The 22,545-nt window shown below is 40.3% G+C and overlaps 1 protein-coding gene across 3 annotated transcripts in view; it reads right to left on the bottom strand.

Annotated features, from left to right (window-relative positions):
• Positions 1–5,678: 5,678 nt before the first annotated feature.
• Positions 5,679–22,545, bottom strand: part of fstl5 (follistatin-like 5) — a 747,707-nt gene continuing 730,840 nt past the window's right edge. For all 3 annotated transcript variants that reach the window (XM_072254701.1, XM_072254700.1, XM_072254702.1), the window contains one exon: positions 5,679–6,381. In XM_072254701.1, the coding sequence (XP_072110802.1) occupies positions 5,679–6,381 (703 nt within the window). The remainder of the gene's footprint in view (positions 6,382–22,545) is intronic.

Below are 22,545 nucleotides of genomic sequence, written 5' to 3' on the forward strand. Positions count from 1 at the left end.
GGTGGAACACAGCAGGCCAGGCAGCATCTATAGGAGGAAGTGCAGTCAATGTTTCAGGTCGAGACCCTTCATCAGAGTTGACTTGTCTTAATTTTGGTTTGGTCTGTTGAAAATCTACAGAGAGAGGGGGTATTTATTCAGATGATCCTCCAAATTTCTACATCAATAAATTGGATGAGTTGGAAGGGCAACATACAGTATTGCATCTGAAGAAAGTTAACATGGTAATTACAAAAGGGATGGATACTCACAATTTAAGTTTTTAATTTTTCATAAATTATTGGCCGCTTTCAGAATTTTTAATTTGATTTGACATGATGCACAAGGTTTATTAGATTAACTCAAAAATTCTTACTTCAATATATTTTAAATTTAGCCAATAGGACAGTAAAATGTGAGTTGTGAGGGTTGAATACTTTTTCAAGGCATTGTAGCATGCAGCTGATCTGAGCAAAATATATTCTATCTAGAGCAAGGTGCCATGCATTGTGAAAATACAGAGATTTTGCAGTAATCTATGAATAGCACAGGAATCATTCAGTACGGGTCAACTTACAGAGAAGCGTATGAAGTTGAGAAGGTTTTATGCAATATCTGGGCTCTCTCAATGGTTATTGTGCAAAATCTTAACTTTGCTTGTATCTTAGGTGTCATTTCGCTTGCATTGGGAAACTTTATTTTGCAAGTTTCTTATGAAAATAACTTTCTGTTAGAAAGTCTGTTGTATACTCTCTGACCAAAGCCTGCTCCTTTCACTCAGCCAGGGGTTAGGACTGACATAACATTTCCAATTGTGCTGCTCTTGGTGGTGGTCGAAAACTGGGTCTCCATGGTGCTCTTCCTCTGGCGTTGATTGCCGTTTTCAGGGAATCAGTTTATATGGCATGTGGCGAGCTTCCACATCTGGTCAATGGGTACTCTGGTGTTCTTCTGGACTGACACAGGCAATAATAACTTATTTTGAGGAGACCGATGGTGGAAATAGTGTTATATGGTGAATAAGCTCATGGTAGGTGCCTGATGCTAAGAAAATATCAGAGGCACTAGTAAAAAAAAAATGCACATATGTACTTTGGACCAGTCTTGTGCTTCGTACATCTTCACCCAGAAATTGCTTTGATGTGATCTACATTGGGCCATATCAAATATAGACCAAGCCCATATAAATCACAATACTGAAATTTTCTTCCTCTGTTCCAAATTTTACTCCAGCCATGAGATAATTTGTTTGAAACCTGCTGTTGACCAACTATTGCAGAGTTCCTTAATTCCACACATAAAGGCAGAGAAAAGCATGAATTCTCTTTGGCGGAAAGGGTAGAAAAATTGGCTATTTTTAACAGTAAAAATATGACATGTGGGTACTAGGAATAATTTGAAGATCCTTTTATAAAACACAGAAAATTATCATGCAGGTAGAGCAGGTAATCACAAAGATAAGTGAGGTGTGCATATTTATTGCAGGACAATGTTAGTGTAACCACATACTGTGTATGGTTCTGAGTACTTATCTCAGAGAGCTGCCAATTTATTGATAGCAGCATATTGACTCTAAGTTATATTAGAACTGAGTGCTAATTATCAGACTGCCAGGATGGCATATGAGTCAATCTTAATTCAATTGCAAGTCCAGTCCTTGTAGAGAAGGCTAAAACTAAAGTTCACATTATGATACTTCATGCCAAAAAGAAAGAAACAAAATGTAAGAAATAGGAGCAGGGGTAACTCATTCAGCCCACTGAGCCAGATTTGCCATGCAACAAGTTCACTGCCAACTCTCTGGCTGAAAAACACCTTCCTTACTTAACCCCCATATCCATTCATTTTTCCAATATCCAGAATTCACCATCTCTATTTTGAAAGCTATCAATGCCAGGGGTATAGAATTCCAAAGACTCACCATATTCTGAGTAAAATAATTTCTTCGTATTTCCATCCCGAGCAACCCATCACCCAAAAAAAAAAATCATCCTCACTGCATCTTCCATTTTGAGTCTTTCAAGAATTTTGGACAACTCAATGAAGTCACCACCAATTTATCTAAATACTACATATAGAGGCCTAGCCTACTCCAATACTTCTCAAATGAGAAACCTGCCATTCCAGGAACAAGTCTAACGACTCTTCATTGTGCTCCTTTGATAGCAGTTTTAACTATTTTTTTTAAGTACGTAAAAAGCTGAAGCAGAATGCAGACATCCCACCTCTCCCGGAAGTTCCGGGAGTCTCCCGCAAATTAATAGTGGCTCCCTGATGCCCGCAAATTATATACAATGTCCCAGAAATTGATTTTTTTGAGAGCGAGCGTAAGAGAACGTGTGAGAGAGAGCGAGAGAGCGAGCTCAAGAGCAAGAAAGCAAGCGCGAGAGTGAGAGCGACCATGAGAGAGAGAGCAAGAGAGTGCGCGCGAGACAGAGCGAGAAAGCAAGCACGACAGAGTGAGAGAGCAAGAGCAAGAAAGCAAGCGCAAGAGAGCGAGAACAAGAGAGAGAGCGAGAGCAAGAGTGAGAAAGCAAGCGCGCGAGAGAGTGAGAGCGAGAAAGCAAGCACGAGCGAGAGAGAGAGAGAGCAAGAGCGAGAAAGCAAGCGCGAGTGAGAGCGACCACGAGCGAGAGAGCACGTGAGTGAGAGCGACCATGAGCAAGAGAGCGCGCGCGATAGAGAGAGAGCAAGAGTGAGAGCGAGAGAGTTCTAAAAAAAGTCAGAGTGGCAGAGTGTTCCAAAAAAAATATAAAACGTACATCACCCCAGACTACACTAAAGTGTACCCCTGCCTAATAGGGGTCAAAATAATGACAGTGTTGCTCACTGCACTGTTTGCAACAGTGACTTTTCTATTGCCCATGGTGTGTTAAAATGTAAAAGACATGTTGAGGTGAGTTTAACAGGTGTCATTCGTTCATTAGCATAGCTAACATTATTTAAACTAGCTGGCCAGCTGCTAAGGAGCTACTCTATTGCAGACATCCCACCTCTCCCGGAAGTCTCCTGCAAATTGATGGTGCTACCTCCCTGAAATGAGTTTTTGCAGGGTGGGATGTCTGAGAATGTGTCTGTGTTATTTGAAATTTAGAAAGAGAGAAACCTCACCACCTCACCTATTTAATAGAAGTCTATAGAGTGTAGATGCTTGGCATTTTTTTGTCACTGGACTATAGAATCACAGGATGTAGTGTCATCTAAGTGGTCAACCACTTAGGACTAGGTTGAGGAGAAATGTCTTTATTTAAGAGTCAGTCAATAAATAGAGTATTAATAGCAGGGATTAATCAGTCTTTGAAGTTTGGGATCAAAGAGGGAAGTGAAATCCAAGTGGACATTCAGCCATTACTTTAATGAGTGATGGTGTAAGCTTAATTGACCATCTGCTTACCTTTGCTTAGTCCTTGTGATCTTCAACTTAAACTCACTGAATTTAAAGGTTAAGGCAGTTTTGTGGCTGTAATCCTAAAGCCTGGACTGTTATTCAGAATAAGTTTAAGGCACGTATCAGCCTTGGTCATTTGCTGATCAGAATTCAGTTCTAGTACATTTTGGGTCCACATATTATTATGAGCCTGATGCAAATAGATTATTGCAAAATTCCAACCACTTCACAATTACTGTTCGGAGAACCAATTCCACTTGTCTTTTATTTGGTTCTACATCCACACCAGCTGTCTTTTTAGCTGCAAAGAAAAGGTTCAAGAAAGTAGGTCATCGCTGTCTTCTCAGGACAACTCAGTATGAGGAATGACTGCCTCCTGTGCCAGGAATTTTAACATCACTCCAGTCACTCATGTCCATTCTCTGCTCAGTTGTTTTGTTTGAAAAACTAATGTTGAGTTGCTGGTGATATGTAGTATAGAATTTCCTAGCCAATGGGATATCAGCTTTGATTCTGTTTAGGTTCTAATATGTTTGAAGTTCTGGAAGTGTTCAAACATAAAAGTAATAGGGAAATATAAATTCCGAAATCAGTTGACAAAATTCTAGTTCTAACATCAATGGATGGGAAATTCCATGGAATTGCTTCTGTACACCCTGATAGTTTTGGCAGGTTTTCTATTGTAAAATGTTATTGTGATGGAAAAGGAACGGTGCCAAAGAAATCCCATACATTATAACCTTTTGCATGTATTGCTGACTATTCTCACTTGTGCCATACCAATCGGATAACGTCAATAGCTTGAGCCTTAAAATTGTAAGAATCAATTCTATTCCTCGCTTGGCATTAATGATAACTAAGGTGTCACCACAACATGGCGATACATTGCAATCTGCCCTCAGCAGGTCTCATTCATTATTTCTATTGTAATCATCCCACACTTTTGAATCTAAGTTCTGAGACCTCGATATACCGGTGTGATGAAATGATCTGCATAGCATGCAAAGCACAGTTTTCACTGTGCCTTGGTATCAGTGATAACAATAAACCACCTTACAAATTTATCAGTATCATTTTGCCCTTCATATATCACTTTGCGGTTTTAGAAGATTCAGACTCACTGATTCAGCAAAATGTAAAATGTAAGATTTTATTTGCCTCGTGTCAAGCAAATTTCTACATATACAACATTCACGAATTATGAAATCTATCACAGGACACAGAAAAAAATGTATATTTGACAGACACATGTTTACATAGAGACATTTCATACTCTAGATGCCCACAAGATAGAACATTACTGGTAAAAAAGGGGACCATTTCAGTTACTACAAACTTAAACAATTTTATCAGTCAGCTGCAGTGCAGTTGAGCATAGAAATGGATTCTTCCTGCACACCTTATTTTCCCAACTAATAGATGGAAAACACAGAACCTAGCAGATGCTATATATAGACATTGTCATGGGTATAAAATCCTGATCACAAGACACAACTAGTTGAGTAACAAGTCAATCCAGTAAGACTCAAATTAAACCTAAAAATACAGTATTATCAGCCATTATTGGAGTACAGCACAATTTTCTCTGCCACATTTAACTATAGATTGTTAGATTTCTTTTACATTATTCTAACAATGTTAAACAGTTTGATGTATGCTGATTTAGAACTGACAGAATGTCTATTAAGGAAGGGGGACAAGTTGCTTCTCCTCATGCTCTATAACCCATGTTGAAAATGTACTGCATTACCGAGTTAGTCAGCATTTGTTCGGACCAGGTCTTGGCATTAATAATGGTATGCAGGATCCTCCAGTAATAAAGAACTTGAGGCCATGGTGGGAATAATTAACCATCTCCCTGCATAATTAGCCCTTCAAGGCACAAAAACGCTGACAAACAATTCTGGATTTTTCAGATTAAACAAGAGCATTTTTGAATTGGTATCCAGAAGCAAAAGTCAATACTTTGCAAGCAGCTCTGAAAAAAAAGGGTTAAAACACACAATTGGGTGTTAGTAGGCTTTCTATAATTCCCTGCAGCTATTAGAATTTTCATAACTAAAACATTTAGTAGCCTCATTGCACAATTTAAATTTGCAACCTATCTTGTAGTTAAAAGCACTAACAAATTAGAAAACTCCAATTATTATCTATGTCACTTGGAAGTTCATGGTCTTTGTATCGCAAACTCATTTTACATTAATTAGGTACCTTTTGCAGTCTATAAAAGAACAGAATTTCTCTAATGCAAGTTGCAAACTAGGTGCAGTGGCAAACTACATACCAGGGGATAGGTTATCAACCTTTCCTTTTATGCTTCACCAACCCAGATTATTGTGTTGCCTTTTTCCACCTCTGTGATCTCACAGTTTAGTTTATTAAGCCTTCCATCAAGAATAAACAGTGATTCTTTGGATGGTGTCATCAGATATTGGCCAAACAGGTCACTGTCCACAATAATTCGATTTTTACTATTCCATGGCCATTCTTCAGTCTTCATGGGTTCTTTCAGACTCTTCACCATCTTCACTTTCCCTGTGGAGAGTTCCACGAAGAGCACCTCCGTTTGCACACCTGAACTTGCGAAGATATTGTACTGGTTGGCTTCGGTGAAAGAAGGTTGGAAGGTGGCATCGGAGATGTGTAAATTGGTGTGAATATCAAAGGATTCGAGGATTTCCCCTTGGATGGTGATGGACTGGACTCTCAGGAGCCCCTTTTGATCATCAATACTGACCAAATAATGTCCATCTGGAGAAACGTAAGGTGCACCTGTTATATCACCATTGTAACCAATGACGGAATCTGTGACACTATCCACTATAATCTGTGGCTCAGTTGCTCCAGTGTTGTCAGCATTGCAATGAACAAAGTAATATCCACCAAGATGAGTGTAGGCAAGTGACTGTGGAATGCAATTATAGTCTTTCAAACTGATGGTCTTGATATACATCATGGTTTCAAGATCAATTTTGTGAAGGGCTGGTTCACCTTTGTGAAGAATAAATCCAAACCTGTAAACAGAAACAAACAAAACAACATTGAAAAGGTGCAACATTTATAACAGGAACATAATTACAGGAGCATATAAAATATAAAAACGAAGTTTATTTTTATCATGTATTGTAGATAAAAAGAATTGACAGGAAAGGACTCAGTAATGTTTTAGAGGACTATATTTTCCAATGCTTTCAGTGAAGTGCTATGAAACAAACATGTACTTTTTATATTGATTTCTCGTGTTCTTTACCATAAAATCATCCTATCATTCAGTCAGATTCTGTCACAAGTAAAATACTGCACTCTATCCAGCTGATTATCTAATGCCTGTTGACGGAATGTAAAAGTCATCTCCCTGTCATTCATATGGGCCTGCAGTGTACATGATGTATAGCTTAGTTCAAAACTTAATGCATTAACATTTACCACAATTCTATGACCACGAATCAGAAGATTGACACCCACGGCTTTCAAAGAGACTTCACCTGTTTCCCTGAGGTTTTCACAGATTCCAGTGCAATATCAGAGAGTGTGGAAGGGCATGGTGGGAGCAGTAACCAAAAATTGAGATGCCAACTTGGTGAAGCAGCATACAGCACCAGATGCACATTTAAAAGAAAAGTTACATGGAATCGATGGTGCTAAATGATTCTACAATGAATGTATCAGTTCAAAGCTCTGTACGCCTGTCCTCACCGGTCATGAATCATGTCTTTGTTTCAGGATTTCACAATGTGAAATTGGGCTGACTAGTAGAAATTGAAAATTTGACCAGGGTGTAATCAACAGAGACATTTCTATTTCCCGTTCTTACAAGTCAAGTCCTACTCCTGGAAGCTAACTTTCAACAACAGGATCTGCGTTCACTTTGCTGAGCAGACATGTCTGACCCTTCATGCAGATGCATTTGATAAGGTTTAAATAATTTTTACTTGAAGTCTTCAGATAATATCTGATTTCCATTGTTATTTTTAACTTAGTAATATTTCTTCTAGTCAAACTTTGAAGTATTGATTGAATATAGTCAAACAGAAATTTTGAGCATATTATTCAAGATACAAGGAGACTGGAATAAATGGAGAGAACAATGAGTCAGAATAAGGAAGCTACATTCTCCAGAGTAAGTAAGAGCTTCACATATGTGTAACTCCCTCTTCCAAGAGAGAGGGAATTACACACCTTCCTGGAGAGAGAGTTAAGCAGTGACCAACATACCAACTGACAGAGTGAGAGAAAGATTTCATTTCTCTTACTCTTTCTCAGAGGAAACAAATGAAAGAGCAGAAAAGAGAAAGAAGGAGAGAGAGAGCAGAAGGAGAGGAGAGAGGAGAAAGAGAGGAGACAGTGAGGGGGGAGAGGGAGGGTGAGAGACAGAGAGAGAGAGAGAGACAGACAGAGAGAGAGAGAGAGAATTGACATTTGTATTGTAGAGAATTAAAGAATGAGCGAGGTACACACCTAATGAGAAGATTGAGAAAGTGAGAGACTGAGAATTAGGAGGATAGACAAAGTACAGGAGATATAGGACCATACATGTGTTGAAAGAGAGACATGAAGAGAAAGATAGGAAGAGAATAAGGGAAAGCGCAGGTAGACTGGAATGGAGCACTAATCATCTATTGAGAGAAAGTGAGTGAAAACAACTGCAATATATAGAGTCAATGAGGGTGCTACCAGCTCATTGGGAGATACATAGGGTTAATATGAAAAAGAGAAAGAGAACAAGAGATACATGCCTACCAAGAGAGAAGGGGAGAGTGAGAGGGAGCATGTGAGAGCTGCACACCTACCAAGAGAAGATAAGAGAAGGTTTGGGGAGTGAAATAGAAGAGAAAGAACGATAAAATAAACCATAAAATCCTATAATCTCAAGAAAGAGTTACAGATGGATTATAGAAACATGGAAATACGGAAGAGTACATCTTAGCCATTTGTCATTGAAGGTGATCAGGAGTGATCCTCTATCTCAATATCATATTTCTGCTCTCTTGCAACACCTCTCTGACGCTCTTTGTAGCTAGAAATCTATCCACCTCCTTCTTAAATATATTCAGTGACTTGTTTTCCACTGCCTTCTGTGGTAGAGATTTCACAGGTTCACCACTCTGAGTGAAAAAAAACAATCTCCCCAACACAGCTCTTCAGTCCGAAATGTCTTGCCTGGTATCCTGATGTTGTAACTTCTGGATTTAGATGGGATCCCATTGTCCATTAATATTTCCTATTCAAGTATCACCATTTAAATCACAGTTTGCCTTTAGTTTCCTTCTACTGGTGGGTAAGTTAACATTTATGCTTGTTATACTGCATCTGTTATGTATTTGCCCAGTCATGCATCTTGTCTAGATCACCTGAGAGCCTCATGTATCTTTCTCACAGCTCAAAATCACACTCAGCTTTGTGCTGGCAGACTGAAATATTATGTATGGATCCATCATCCAATCATTGTCACATATAGTGAATAATTCTGGTCCAAGGAGTGAACCCATAGATACTCCATGAGCCATCACCTGCCCGCAGAAAAAAGAACTATTTATTCCTTCTCATTGTCTCCTTTCAGTTAACTAACTTTCAATCTATGGCAGTCTATTAACCACAGTTACATGTACTTTAATTCGTTAACTAACTTTTTACATGGGACTTTATCAAAAGTCTTCAGAAAACTTAAATAAATTGTTCTCCCGTATATTCTGTTCTACCAGTTACATTTTCAAACAAACTGTGACAGGTTTATCAAAAATAATTTTCCCTTCATAAATCCATGTTCAATTTTTCCTAGTCCTATTGATAAACTTACTATTATTGCATCATGTATAATAGACTCCAGCACTTTCCATACTACCGATGTTAGGCTTACTGGTCTACAGTTTCCTATTTTCCCTCTCCTTCAATTTTCATATTTGCTACTGTTCAACCAGCAGGAGCTGTTGCATAATTTATAAAATTTTGGACAACCACTAGTTTCATGACTACTTTTTTTTTAAAATCTGAGGTGCATATCAAGCCATGGGGATTTATCAGCTTTCAGTCCCATTAATTGGTTTGGAATTTTATTTTCCTAAAACTAATTCACTTTAATTACTCATTTTCATTCAATACTTGGTTCCTTAGCATTACTGGGAAGCTATTTGCATCTTTTTTCTAAGAAGACAGCGCTAACATATGTGCTTAAATTTCTTCTCCATTATAAATTCTCCCGCTTCTGACTGCAAGGTATCTACATTTATTTTCATTCATCTTTCTCCTTTTACCATGTGCTTTTAGGTAGCTTGCAAGTATAGTTTCATATGTTATTTTACTCTCTTAATCAATCTCTTGGCCCATTTTTGCTGAATTCTGCATTGCATCCCACCCTCAAGACTGCAAATTTTAGTGGCAATTTTATCTAACTCCCCTTTTGAACAAATACTGTCATTTTTTTTTGCTAACCATAGTTTCTTTTGCTAATCATGTTTGTTCATCAGAAAAGGATGTAGATTTTTTTGTAGTCCCTGCATTTGTTCCTTAAGTGTTAGCCATTGCCTACCACCATTATACTTTTCAATGACGCATCCCAATATTTCACAGCCAACTTATTCCTCATAATTTCATTGATTCTTTTGTTTAGATTTAGGATACTAGTTTCAGGTTACAATACTTCACTTTAGAATCAGAATCAGATTTATTGTTACTGACTTATATGATGTGAAATGTGTTGTTTTGCGGCAACAGTACAGTGCAAAGGCATAAAGATTATTTAGTAAAACTGTAAACAATGTCAAGAAAAGGAATGTTCATTGAACATTCAGGAATCTGTATGCAGAGAGGAAGAACTTGTTTCTGAATCATTGAGTGTCCATCTTAATCTTAATCTACTTCCTTACTGAGTGAAGAATTCTATTGTGTCATGGTTACTGTTGTGTATTTAATGTTTCAGTAATATTTGAGTAATCTTCTAAAAGTATTGATTGATTAAGTATCCTTGTTCTTTTAAATAATTCATTATGGGTTATATGTATAAATACATAAATTGCATACATCATCATGATACCATGTAATATGTAATCACAAATTTACACTCACATTTTAGACTTCCATGCCTTCTCTTAAATTAGTTTAATGTTTTGAAGTTACAAAACGTAACAGTCTCTCTTCCTGAAAGATCTTTATAAAATACCATCAAGCACTAATCCCATTACATTGAACAATATTCAGTCTTGGGTAACCTCTTCCCCAACATACTTGTCTAGAAACATATTATACATAACTTCAGGAATTTATCCTTCACAATGGCAATACCAATTTGCTTGACCAGTCATAATCACCCATGTTGCTCCTTGGTATTTCTTAGCGCCACTCAGACCTACTCTAGATCTTTAGATTCTGAGGCAATATCTTTTCCCAAAATTGATCTGATTGCCTTCTTTAATAACAAGGAAGCACCCTGCCTCCTTTTCCTATTGCTTCTCCTCCAAATTATTGAACACATGGAAAATTAAAACAACTGTCCTCAGGAACCATAAATGGAATAATAATTTGACTATCAGAGAGAGTGACAGAAAAAGAGAATGTTAAATGTGAGTGTTGTAAAATGTTACACAGCAGTCATGATGAGAAAGAGGGCCACACTCCAACTAGCATAGAGAGAGCATCACACCAACCAGGAAGGAGAGAGAAAGCTGTACAACCATGAGGAAGACTTGTAACCTGATGGTAAGAGAGAGCCACAATCCATCCATGAGAGGCAGAGAGAGCTGGGTACCAGGCAGGAAAATGAGAGGAAACTATGCAACCACGGAAGAGAGCTATGCATTAGCCATAAGAGAGGGCCACAATGCAACCATGAGGGAGAGATACACATCAGTCAGCAGAGAGCGGCCAAGAAAGAGAGAGGGCATTATGCAATTATGAGAGAGAGAGCTATGATCTGACCACAGAAGAGAGACACAATCCATCGATCAGTATGGGCCATATCCTAACCAAGAGGTAGAGAGGGTATTACACACTCACTAGGAGAGAGAGGCAGTTATACAACCATGGGACAGAGTTTCAATCTGACCACAAGTGTTACGAAGAAACATTGTCTCACTTCTATATACATTATATGGTTATATATGTTATATACATGTAAGACAATAAACTTGACCTGAAGAGAGGGCCACAATAATCTGTGTGTGAGAGAGAGATAGAAAGAGATACCCACCAACTAGGAGAGGAAGAGAGACCAAGTTACACACATATCATGGAAGACCGAGTTATCCATCAACCATGAGAAAGTGCTATGATCTGACCATGAGAGAATTTCACACTGAGGACAGAGAAAGAGTCATGTGTACCAACCCACAAGAGACAGATGAAGGTAATCCCAGAGCAAGAGGTAGAGCTAAACGTCAGCTGAAATAATTTCTCTTACTGATCCTATGCAGAGAGACAAATTTTAAGACAGGCAATATTTTTTAAATTTGTGGATTGTTTTATAAAATTTGGTGCACTTTCTGATGTGGTCAAATTTTGTACGGGTGGCTGACAGTAGGGTCATTAGATACTGTAATATGTTATTGCAACAGCAAGTTGCTGGGTGTATCTGATGTTGGTTTGCTCAGTAAAAGGTTAATAAGGAGAAAAGCCACTTTATGTGGATAGTATGTGAATTCTGTTATCTGCCTCTGGATTTTGGTGATGCATTCATCACATCTGCTTCTTCATCCCTGTTTTGGGTTCGCTGCCAGCTATCTAACTTCCACTCCTGACCAACAAGTTAGCTGATATTCTCAACTTTGAAACCAACAAAGGACTTAGAGGAATCCTGGGTTATTTGGTCTTATGGAGAATGTAATAAATTTTTAATAGCTGATTTTCTTTGGGTTTTTTTGAGCCAATTCTTCTCAATGTGATACCTCTCATTCTCCCCAACTGTAGAAATACAGGCCTAGTACAATTCGATAGCATTATAAAATGTGTTCAGTTCACAATTTGTGATAAACTCGTGCCTACTTATCCTGATGTGATATCAGCAACTGGCCAACACTGACAATTCCATCACAGTGAATCACTGCAGTCACCCCTGGTCACCAGTTCAAATTAGCTAGCCCACTCCTCTTTGAAATGGAGTCAGAAGTCATGGCACAAATTATTGGAGCTTTCTGGAGGAGATGGCAGAACAGAGGGAGGAGACGGCACTCTGATTTTGTGAAGTGGTATGGGAGATGCTGGTAGGCAGGATAGGAGAGGATGAGCTTTTATCTGAGGAGGCCAAGGGGAACGCCGGTCACTACTCACAATTCAATTTTATTGGAGATTCAGTGCACATCCAATGTATGTATAGAAACAGAAATAAGACGAGCATCACTCTACACTATATCGTCTTATAGAGTAGGTCTGATGAAACGCCAAGCAAATTATTTTCAATTCTGAAACTGTATATAAACACTGCATAATGGTAAAAGCTTTCCTGAATTAATTCAAAGTTCCAAAGGTTCTTAACTTCAACCCTTTAGATGGATGCAGCAAAATTCAATGAGAATACATATCACATTTGATCTCTAGCTCAGTTAGGAAAGTTGAAGTTCAAGTTTACTATCGTCCTGCTGTGCATTTATACAACCAAACAAAACAACATTCCTCTGACCATGGTTCACCCTCACATTTATCACACACAGCCCATCAGCCCAAATATTATGCGATAAATAAGCTAATAAAATATAATTCAAAATGCATGTAGTTAAGTGCAGCACAGGTAAACAGTAAAGAGTACATTAAACAACTTGCTGTCCTAGTGATGAGACCTTGGTGTTGGTAAAGTATTCATTAGTCTCACAACCTGAGGAAAGGAGCTGTTACCCAGTCTGACAGTCCAAATCTTGACGCTTCGTTACCTCCTTCCTGATGGTAGTGGGTCAAAGAGATTGTGGGATGTGGAACCTCAACAATGCTTTGGGCCCTTCATTTGCAATGCTTCTGGTAAATATCACAAATAGGGGAAGGGGGAGGAAGGCCCCAATGATCTTTTTGTTATTCTTCACTGTCCTCCGTAGGGTCTCGTGGTCTGATGCCTTGCAGCTTCTGTACCACACAATGATACAGCCAGACAGGACACCTTCAATGGTGCTCTTGTAGAAAGTTGCTAAAAATGGGGGCAGAGAGCCTTGCACACCTTAAGCTCCTCAAAAAGTGTCGAGGCTGCTGTGTCTTCTTGACTAATGAGGAGGTGTTGTAGGCATAGGTTAGATCACCCATTATGTGAGGAAATTACAAGCAGGGTTGACAAAGGAGATGCAGTAGACGTGGTGTACTTGGGTTTTCAGAAGGTCTTTGACAAGATGCCGCACATGAGGCTGCTTAGCAAGATAAGAGCCCATGGAATTACAGGGAAGTTACTAGCATGGTTGGAGCATTGGCTGGTCGGCAGAAAACAGAGAGTGGGAATAAAGGGATTCTATTCTGGCTGACTGCTGGTTACCAGTAGAGTTCCACAGGGGCAGGTGTTGGGACCACTGCTTTTTACAATGTACAAACGTTTGTATGTCAATGATTGGGACTATGCTATTAATGGATTTGTGGCTAAATTTGCTGATGATACAAAGATAGGTGGAGGAGCGGGAAGTGTTGAGGAAACAGGGAGCCTGCAGAGAGACTTAGATAGTTTAGGAAAATGAGCAAAGAAGTGGCAAATGAAATACAATGTTGGAAAGTGTACGGTCATGCACTTTGGTGGAAGAAGTCAACAGGCAGACTATTATATAGATGAGGAGAGAATTCAAAATGCAGAGGGCAAAGGGACCTGGGAGACCCTGTGCAAGATACCCTAAAGGTTAACCTCCAGGTTGAGTTGGTTGTGAAGAAGGCGAATGCAATTTTGGCATTCATTTCCAGAGGTATGAATGTAAGTAAAGGAGCCATTAGGAGGTAGTGACCATAATATGATAAGTTTTTATCTGCAAGTTGAGAGGGATAAGGGCAGATCAGAAGTGTCAGTATTGCAGTTGAACAAAGGAGACTGTGGAGCCATGAGGGAGGAGCTGGCCAAAGTTGTCTGGTCGGATATCCTAGCAGAAAAGACAGTGGAACAGCAATGGCAGGTATTCTTGGGAATAATGCACTAGGTGCAAAATCAGTTCATCCCCCCAGAGAAGGAAGGATTCAAAGGGGGGAAAGTGGCCACAGTGGTTGACAAAGGAAGTCAGAGATAGCATAGCATTAAAAAAGAAGTATAACAGAGCTAAGGTGAGTGGGAAGACGGATGATTGGGAAATTTTTAAGGAGCAACAGAACTTAACTAAAAAGGCAATACGGGGAGAAAAAATGAGATATGAACGCAAGCTAGCTAGGAATATAAAGGAGGATAGCAATTTTTTTTTTAGGTATGTGAAGGGAAGGAAGATAGTTAAGAACAATGTTGGGCCCTTGAAGAATGAATTGGGAAAAATTGTTACGGGAAACAGAGAAATGGCAGATGAATTTAATAAGTACTTTGGATCTGTCTTCACTAGGGAAGACACAAGCAATCTCCCAGATGTATGGATGGGCCAAGGACATAGGGTAACAGAGGAACTGAAACAGATTGACATTAGGAAGGAAACGGTGATGAGTAGACTGATGGGACTGAAGGCTAACAAATCCCCAGGTCCAGATGGTCTGCATCCTAGGGTACTAAAGGAGGTGGCTCTGGAAATTGCGGATGCATTGGTGATCATTTTCCAATGTTCCTTAGATTCAGGATCAGTTCCTGAGGATTGGCGAATGGCTAATGTTATCCCACTTTTTAAGAAAGGAGGGAGGGAGAAAACAGAGAACTATCGCCCTGTTAGCCTAACATCAGTAGTGGGGAAGATGCTAGAGTCCATTATTAAAGATGAAATAGTGGCATATCTTGATAGCAGTGATAGGATTGGGCTGAGCCAGCATGGATTTACCAAGGGCAAATCATGCTTGACTAATCTATTGGAGTTTTTCGAGGATGTAACCAGGAAGATAGACGTGGGCGATCCAGTGGATGTGGTGTACCTTGACTTTCAGAAGGCATTCGATAAGGTACCACATAGGAGATTGGTGGATAAAATCAGAGCACATGGCATTGGGGGGAGTGTATTGACATGGATAGAAAACTGGTTGGCAGATAGAAAGCAAAGGGTAGCAGTGAATGGGTGTTTCTCAGAATGGTAGGTGGTGACTAGTGGGGTGCCACAGGGCTCGGTATTGGGACCACAACTGTTTACGATTTACGTCAATGATTTAGAGGAAGGCATTGTGAATAACATCAGCAAGTTTGCTGATGATACTAAGCTGGGTGGCAGTGTGACATGTGATGAGGATGTTAGGAGAATTCAAGGTGACTTGGATAGGCTGGGTGAGTGGGCAGAAACTTGGCAGATGGCGTTTAATGTGAATAAGTATGAGGTTATTCACTTTGGGAGCAAGAACAGGAAGGCAGATTATTATCTGAACAGTGTGGAGTTAGGTAAGGGAGAAATACAAAGAGATCTAGGAGTACTTGTTCATCAGTCTCTGAAGGTGAATGAGCAAGTGCAGCAGGCAGTGAAGAAGGCTAATGGAATGTTGGCCTTTATTACAAATGGAATTGAGTACAAGAGCAAGGAAATCCTTTTACATTTGTACAGGGCCCTGGTGAGACCACACCTGGAGTATTGTGTGCAGTTTTGGTCTTCAGAGTTAAGGAAGGACATCCTGGCTGTGGAGGAGGTGCAGCGTAGGTTCACTAGGTTAATTCCTGGGATGTCCTGACTGTCTTACGCAGAGAGGTTAGAGAGACTGGGTTGTACACGCTGGAATTAAGGAGATTGAGGGGGGATCTGATTGAGACATAAAAGATTATTAAGGAATTGGACAAGATAGAGGCAGGAAATATGTTTCAGATGTTGGGAGAGTCCAGTACCAGAGGACATGGTTTAAGAATAAGGGGTAGGTCATTTAGGACAGAGTTGAGGAGGAACTTCTTCTCCCAGAGAGTTGTGGAGGTGTGGAACGCGCTGCCTCAGAAGGCAGTGGAGGCCAATTCTCTGGATGCTTTCAAGAAGGAGCTAGATAGGTATCTTATGGATAGGGGAATCAAGGGTTATGGGGACAAGGCAGGAACCGGGTATTGATAGTAGATGATCAGCCATGATCTCAGAATGGCGGTGCAGGCTCGAAGGGCTGAATGGTCTACTTCTGCACCTATTGTCTATTGTCTATTGTATAGAATATAACAGCAGGGATGTGATGTTGATATAAAGCACTCATGAGACCACACATGGAGTATTGTGTGCAGTTTTGGGCTCCTTATTTTAGAAAGGATATACTGACATTGCAGAAGGTTCAGAGAAGATTCACGAGAATGATTCCAGGAATGAAAGGGTTACCGTATGAGGAATGTCTGGCAGCTCGTGGGCTGTATTCCCTGGAGTTCAGGAGAACGAGAAGGGATCTCATAGAAACATTCCAAATGTTAAAAGGCCTGAACAGATCAGATATGGCAAAGTTATTTCCCATGGTAGGGGAAATCCTTTTAGAATTGAGATGTGGAGAAATTCCTTTAGTCAGAGGTTGGTAAATCTGTGGAATTTGTTGCCATGAGCAGCTGTGGAGACCAGGTCATTGGGTGTATTTAAGGCAGAGATGGATAGGTCCTTGATTAGCCAGGGCATCAATGGGTATGGGGTGAAGGCAGGGGAATGGATAGAATCAGCCCATGATTGAATGGTGGAACAGACTCAATGGGCCGAATGACCTACTCCTGCTCCTAAATCTTATGGTCTTATGTGCACACCAAGGCACTTTGTGCTCTTTACTCTCTCCATGGAGAAACCATTGATGTGCAATGGAAAGTAGTCGATCTGTGCCTTCCTTAAGTCCACAACCATCTCTTTGGCCTTGTCGATGTTGAGATTCAGGCTGTTCTCACACCATTTGACAAAACTCTCTACCTCCTCTCTGTGTGGTGACTCACTATTGTTGTCGATGAGGCCAACCACTGTAGTGTCATCAGCGAATTTGATGATACAGTTTGAGCTGGATCTGGTAGTGGAGTCGTGAGTCAGCAGTGAACTGAGCACACAACCCTGAGGGGCACCCTGAGGAGCTTGAGATGTTGCTGCCAGCTCAGACTGACTGGAGTCTTTCCATCAAGAAGCCCATGATCCAATTACAGAGAGGGCTGTAGAGTCCCAGTAAGGATTGTTTACCCACCAGCCTCTAAAGGATGATCGTGTTAAACACGAAGCTGAAATCGACGATCAACATCTTAGCATATGAGGCATCATTTTCTAGGTGGGACAGGACGGAGTGGAGGGCTGAGGCTATAGCATCATCAATAGACTAGTTTGTGCGGTAGATGAACAGGAAAGGGTCAATGTAGCTGTGGGATTTTATATGATCCATTACCAATCGCACAAAGCACTTCATGATTGTTCAAGTCATTGCCACTGGGGCAAACATTTAGGTCAGTTACCATTGTTGCCTAGTGAATCAGATTGATGGTGGCTGCCCTGGAGCCTGCAGGGATAGTAGACTGTTTCAGAGGGATGTTAAGGATGTCCATTAATGCCTCTGTTACCTAGGCTGCACAGTCCCTCAGCACCTGACCAGGTATGTTGTCCAGCCCTGCAGCTTTGCCTGGATTTACTCTGGCTGGGGTCCTCCTCAGCTTGGCTGTGTACAGACAGGGTCCCTGTCCCTCAGGAAGAGACGGGGCCTTCCTTGATATCGTAGTATTCAATTGGTCAAATTGTGCATAGAAACCATTCAGTCTATCAGGGAGAGGGGCGCTCTGTCATTGACACATAAGGTGAATTTGTAATCTGTTATGCACTGCGGGTCTCTGCTGTCATAAAGGTGTTTCTGCATTTTCTCTGCATATTCACGCTTTGGCTTCCTGATGGCATGGGAGAATACGGCTTTTGCAGACCTGTCCCCACTGTGAAGGCAATGTCCTGATCCCTAAGCAGTGTACAAACCTTTGCGGTTAGCCGTGGTTTCTGGTTTGCCCTGGTAGTGTGGTGTTTAATCATAGTAACGTCCTCAATGCACTTTCCTGTGTAGCTAGTCACTGATCCCACATCAACGTTGACGTGATGATCACAGGTAGCCACCTGCCTGAATGTGCTCCAGTCTGTGCTTTCAAAGCAGTCCCGCAGTGCTGAGGTGGCAACTTCTGGCCAGGTCTTATTCTTCTTGTGAACTGGCTTGACTCATCGAACCAGCAGTCCTGATGCAGGGATTAGCAAAATGGATATGTGGTCTGAGTAACTGAGGTGAGGACTGGGGATAACCTTAAATATTGGTATAAACAAGGTCTAATATAGTCTCACCTCTGGTCATGAAGTTGACATGCTGGTAGACCTTTGGTGCAGGACTGAGTAACACCCTGGTTAAGATTTTTACTGCTATGCTGTGTGTGGGCACGTGGCCAAGTGGTTAAGGCATCAGACTAGCAACCTGAAGGTCATGAGTTCGAGCCCCAGCTGAGGGAACGTGTTGTGTCCTTGAGCAAGGCACTTAATCACCCATTGCTTCGCGGCGACACTGGTGCCAAGCTATATGGGTCCTAATGTCCTTCCCTTGGACAACATTGGTGTTGTGGAGAGGGGAGACTTGCTGCATGGGCAACTGCTGGTCTTCCATGCAACCTTGCCCAGGCCTGCACCCTGGAGAGTGAAGACTTCCAGGCGCAGATCCGTGGTCTCACAAGACTAACGGATGCTATGCTGTAGGTATTTAATTTTGCCAGCTCTATAAGAGCAGTGTCTTCTGCTTTTAGCATGTTTGGGTTTGAGCTAAAGATAAGAGGCTTTGTTGTTCAGGTTAGGAATGTTTTGTCAGCCAACCAGGATGATGAAGTTGGGAGGAGGTGATGAAACTGGGAGGAGGTTCTAGAGAACGCTGGGCAGAGAGGTTTTTGTGAAGGGCACTGGTGTGGGTTGAGGTCTTTTTGACAGCAGCTGGGAGAAGACAGATGGCTGAGGATGCTGTCCCTGTTGCACAAAGTGATTTGTGCAGATGAATGGCCTCAAGGAGGAAGGGCCAATAATCCAGTTTGTTCAAGATGGATTTTGAGCAAAATTCAGAAAGTGGTGTGTGCTTTCACGCAGACTGTATGTCCAGCGCATGAGCTAAAGGCAACTTCAAGATAAGCTCCAACTTAAGTACACATTTGGACTGGGTTAACTAATGAACCCTTTTAATTTTTTTTCTATGTTTTTCCTACTAACTGTTCAATTGAAAAAGCTGAAATTTGTAACTGTATTTTCTTTATAATTGTATGTCGTGTACGATCTGTCATTTCTTGCTGATAGCTAATTGCATGGGGGCAGCACTTACACAGTATTCGCACAAATTGAGGTTCAGGTGGTCAAAACATCCCAACTTTCCGGTTTTGGTGGGACTAAATTCATACGGAAAGGTGGTTTTCTCACCGCAGAGTTCCAGTGGCTGTTAGCAAGGGGCTAACAAGTCACGTCTCTAGAGACGCCCAGTAAAAAGGCGTTCCAACTTTTTTTAAGAAGTTGTCTGCAACAATGAAGATAGCATTGGGGTGAGTGGCTGCGAGATTGCAGACGGCACTGTAGAGCTCCTGCAGCACTTTCTCACCATTAACACGGGGGTGGTGGGAAGGTGTAGACAGCAACAATCACTAAAAAAAGTGGGTAGTGAAGTTTGCATTAAAAAAAGTATAAACTCACAACAGCTACTTAATCAAATCATGACTGAATAAAAAATCGGCTTGTGCACAAGAAGACAGATCCTCCCCTCTGAAGTAATCAGGAGCAAAGTATTGGTTTCACAGCAGTTTCAACTAAATGAAGCCACATTATTGGTCCTTGCTGTTACAGAAAGTAAGTTTGAAAGGATCCAATCAATCTCCATCATATGTTTGACATGATAACAGAAAAAATATCCTTTTAGAACATTGAACTTCTGTTCAATCAGCTCTGAGACCTTTATGATCATCAATAAATTCTGATAATAGCTTTCTAAAATTGGAATCTCAGTTCACATCCAACTGCAGTGCGCTTGATTCTCTGCATTAGAAATTCCCTTTCATAGCATGTTAGATACACAATACAATTTAGAGAGCTGCATTTTACATTCCTCTGGAACTTTTCTCCATTCTAATCATTTGCTACAACCAACCAGTAATACAACTGAGGACAACTGTGGTCTAAATTTAATCTTTAGTCAAAAGAGAGACATTGTATTTTTTAAACAATTGCCAGAGTGCTTTTTTTTTTAGCTTATCTGATTACATATTGTATTGAGTTTGAGATTTAAGATTAATTCAAAATTAAAATACTGCTGGTGATCCAAAATGAAAACAGAAAATGCTATGAATGGAAACTGTTGAAATGCCACAGTCACCTCACTATAGGAAGGATGTGGAAGCATTGGAAAGGGTACAGAGGAGATTTACCAGGATACTGTCTGGTTTAGAGAGTATGGATTACGATCAGAGATTAAGGGAGCTAGGGCTTTGCTCTTTGGAGAGGAGGATGAGAGGAGACATGATAGAGGTATACAAGATAATAAGAGGAATAGATCGAGTGGATAGCCAACGTCTCTTCCCCAGGGTACCACTGCTCAATACAAGAGGACATGGCTTTAAGGTAAGGGGTGGGAAGTTCAAGGGGGATATTAGAGGAAGGTTTTTTACTCAGAGAGTGGTTGGTGTGTGGAATACACTGCCTGAGTCAGTGGTGGAGGCAGATACACTAGTGAAATTTAAGAGACTACTAGACAGATATACGGAGGAATTTAAGGTGGGGGTTATGAGGGAGGCAGGGTTTGAGGGTCGGCATAACAATGTGGGCCGAAGGGCCTGTACTGTGCTGTACTGTTCTATGCTCTTTGTTTATGAACAACCAGCTTTTGGGTAGAGAAAGAGTCAACATTTTAAACTGACGTGCTTTCTTTGTTGCTGTGATTTCCCTTTAATTAAAAAGAATGGATATGAATCACAGGTGATGGGTGTGTTAATTCCAATAAAAATTGGCAGTAAAAATTATTATATATTTATGTAACAAATTTGAGAAAAGAGCATGGGTTTGATTTCTCACATTTTTCCTCGGTTCTATTGATTGTTGTGATAAGATCATTAATGAGGCAATTAGGACAGCGTCATTAGCAAACTTATGTTTCAGTGCATTGAATATAATACAACATGATGGTTTATCTGCAGCATGTTCAATATAAAATACTATCTACTATGTTATATCCCAAATTTAAATTATTCGATCCGACTATCCATAAAACTTTGCCACATGTGATCTGTGGGCTGAAAATCTTGATAGCCCTTGGCAAGGGGAATATTGTTTATTTATATTACTTCTCCTCTGTCCACACGTACAATTCCTCTGGTATTTAAGAATCAGCATGAGCACTAAACAAAGTAAGATGATTCAGAGCCCTCAGTGTCAGTAAATGCCAATATGCAAGTTGTGTTACCACTCACAGAGATTTATGGTACAAGGGCCAGGCAACTATTTGGATAAAGGGGAACTAATTGAAGCATTCAATAAGTGGTTAATTCTTACTTAATAATAGTAAATCGAACTGATGGGAGTACAAGATAATTACAGAATCAATTTTATTTTAAGTTTATTTTAAGGGAAATCTGGAATGACTAGAAACCGGCTTCCACTCAAAAACTGCTGAACGTCAGAACACAATTTGCTGGGAAAAATAATGCAGGAATTTAATTTAATCCTTCATGGTTACCAGTGAGAAATGATAGAATACTGATTTAGTGTCTTTTATATTATTCAGCAATATCTGAATTAGAGAATCTTACTCCGCTTGTTTTAGCACTGGCTTTATTCTCAGGAACAAAGGTTACACTGAAAGTTACCGGTTTGGGATTCAGTAGTCAATAGTGAAGAAATAGCAACAGCAAGTTGCAAAAACCAATGGACAATTTATGAGACGTTTCTCTAGATTAGAACTTGCAGTAATTAGAAAGCCAATTTGGTACATCATTCACCCCGGGGCATCTCAGACAGGGGTGAAGAGGGCAAGCAATTGCATTGCTACATAAATAAGCAATCCTTACTGAACCCTGCGAAGCCTAATCCAGGAATTGTCAATTAAAACAATTGATAGTGCCATAGTCGATGGAAAGAAAGACATGATTAAGGGAGAGATTAAAAGATAAAGTGGGAAAAAAAGTAAAATAATGTTTTAGATTCCAAGTAATAATGAAAATCTGAAGC

The sequence above is a fragment of the Mobula birostris genome, chromosome 4 (assembly GCF_030028105.1).
Source record: "Mobula birostris isolate sMobBir1 chromosome 4, sMobBir1.hap1, whole genome shotgun sequence".
NCBI classification, from domain to species: Eukaryota; Metazoa; Chordata; class Chondrichthyes; order Myliobatiformes; family Myliobatidae; genus Mobula; species Mobula birostris.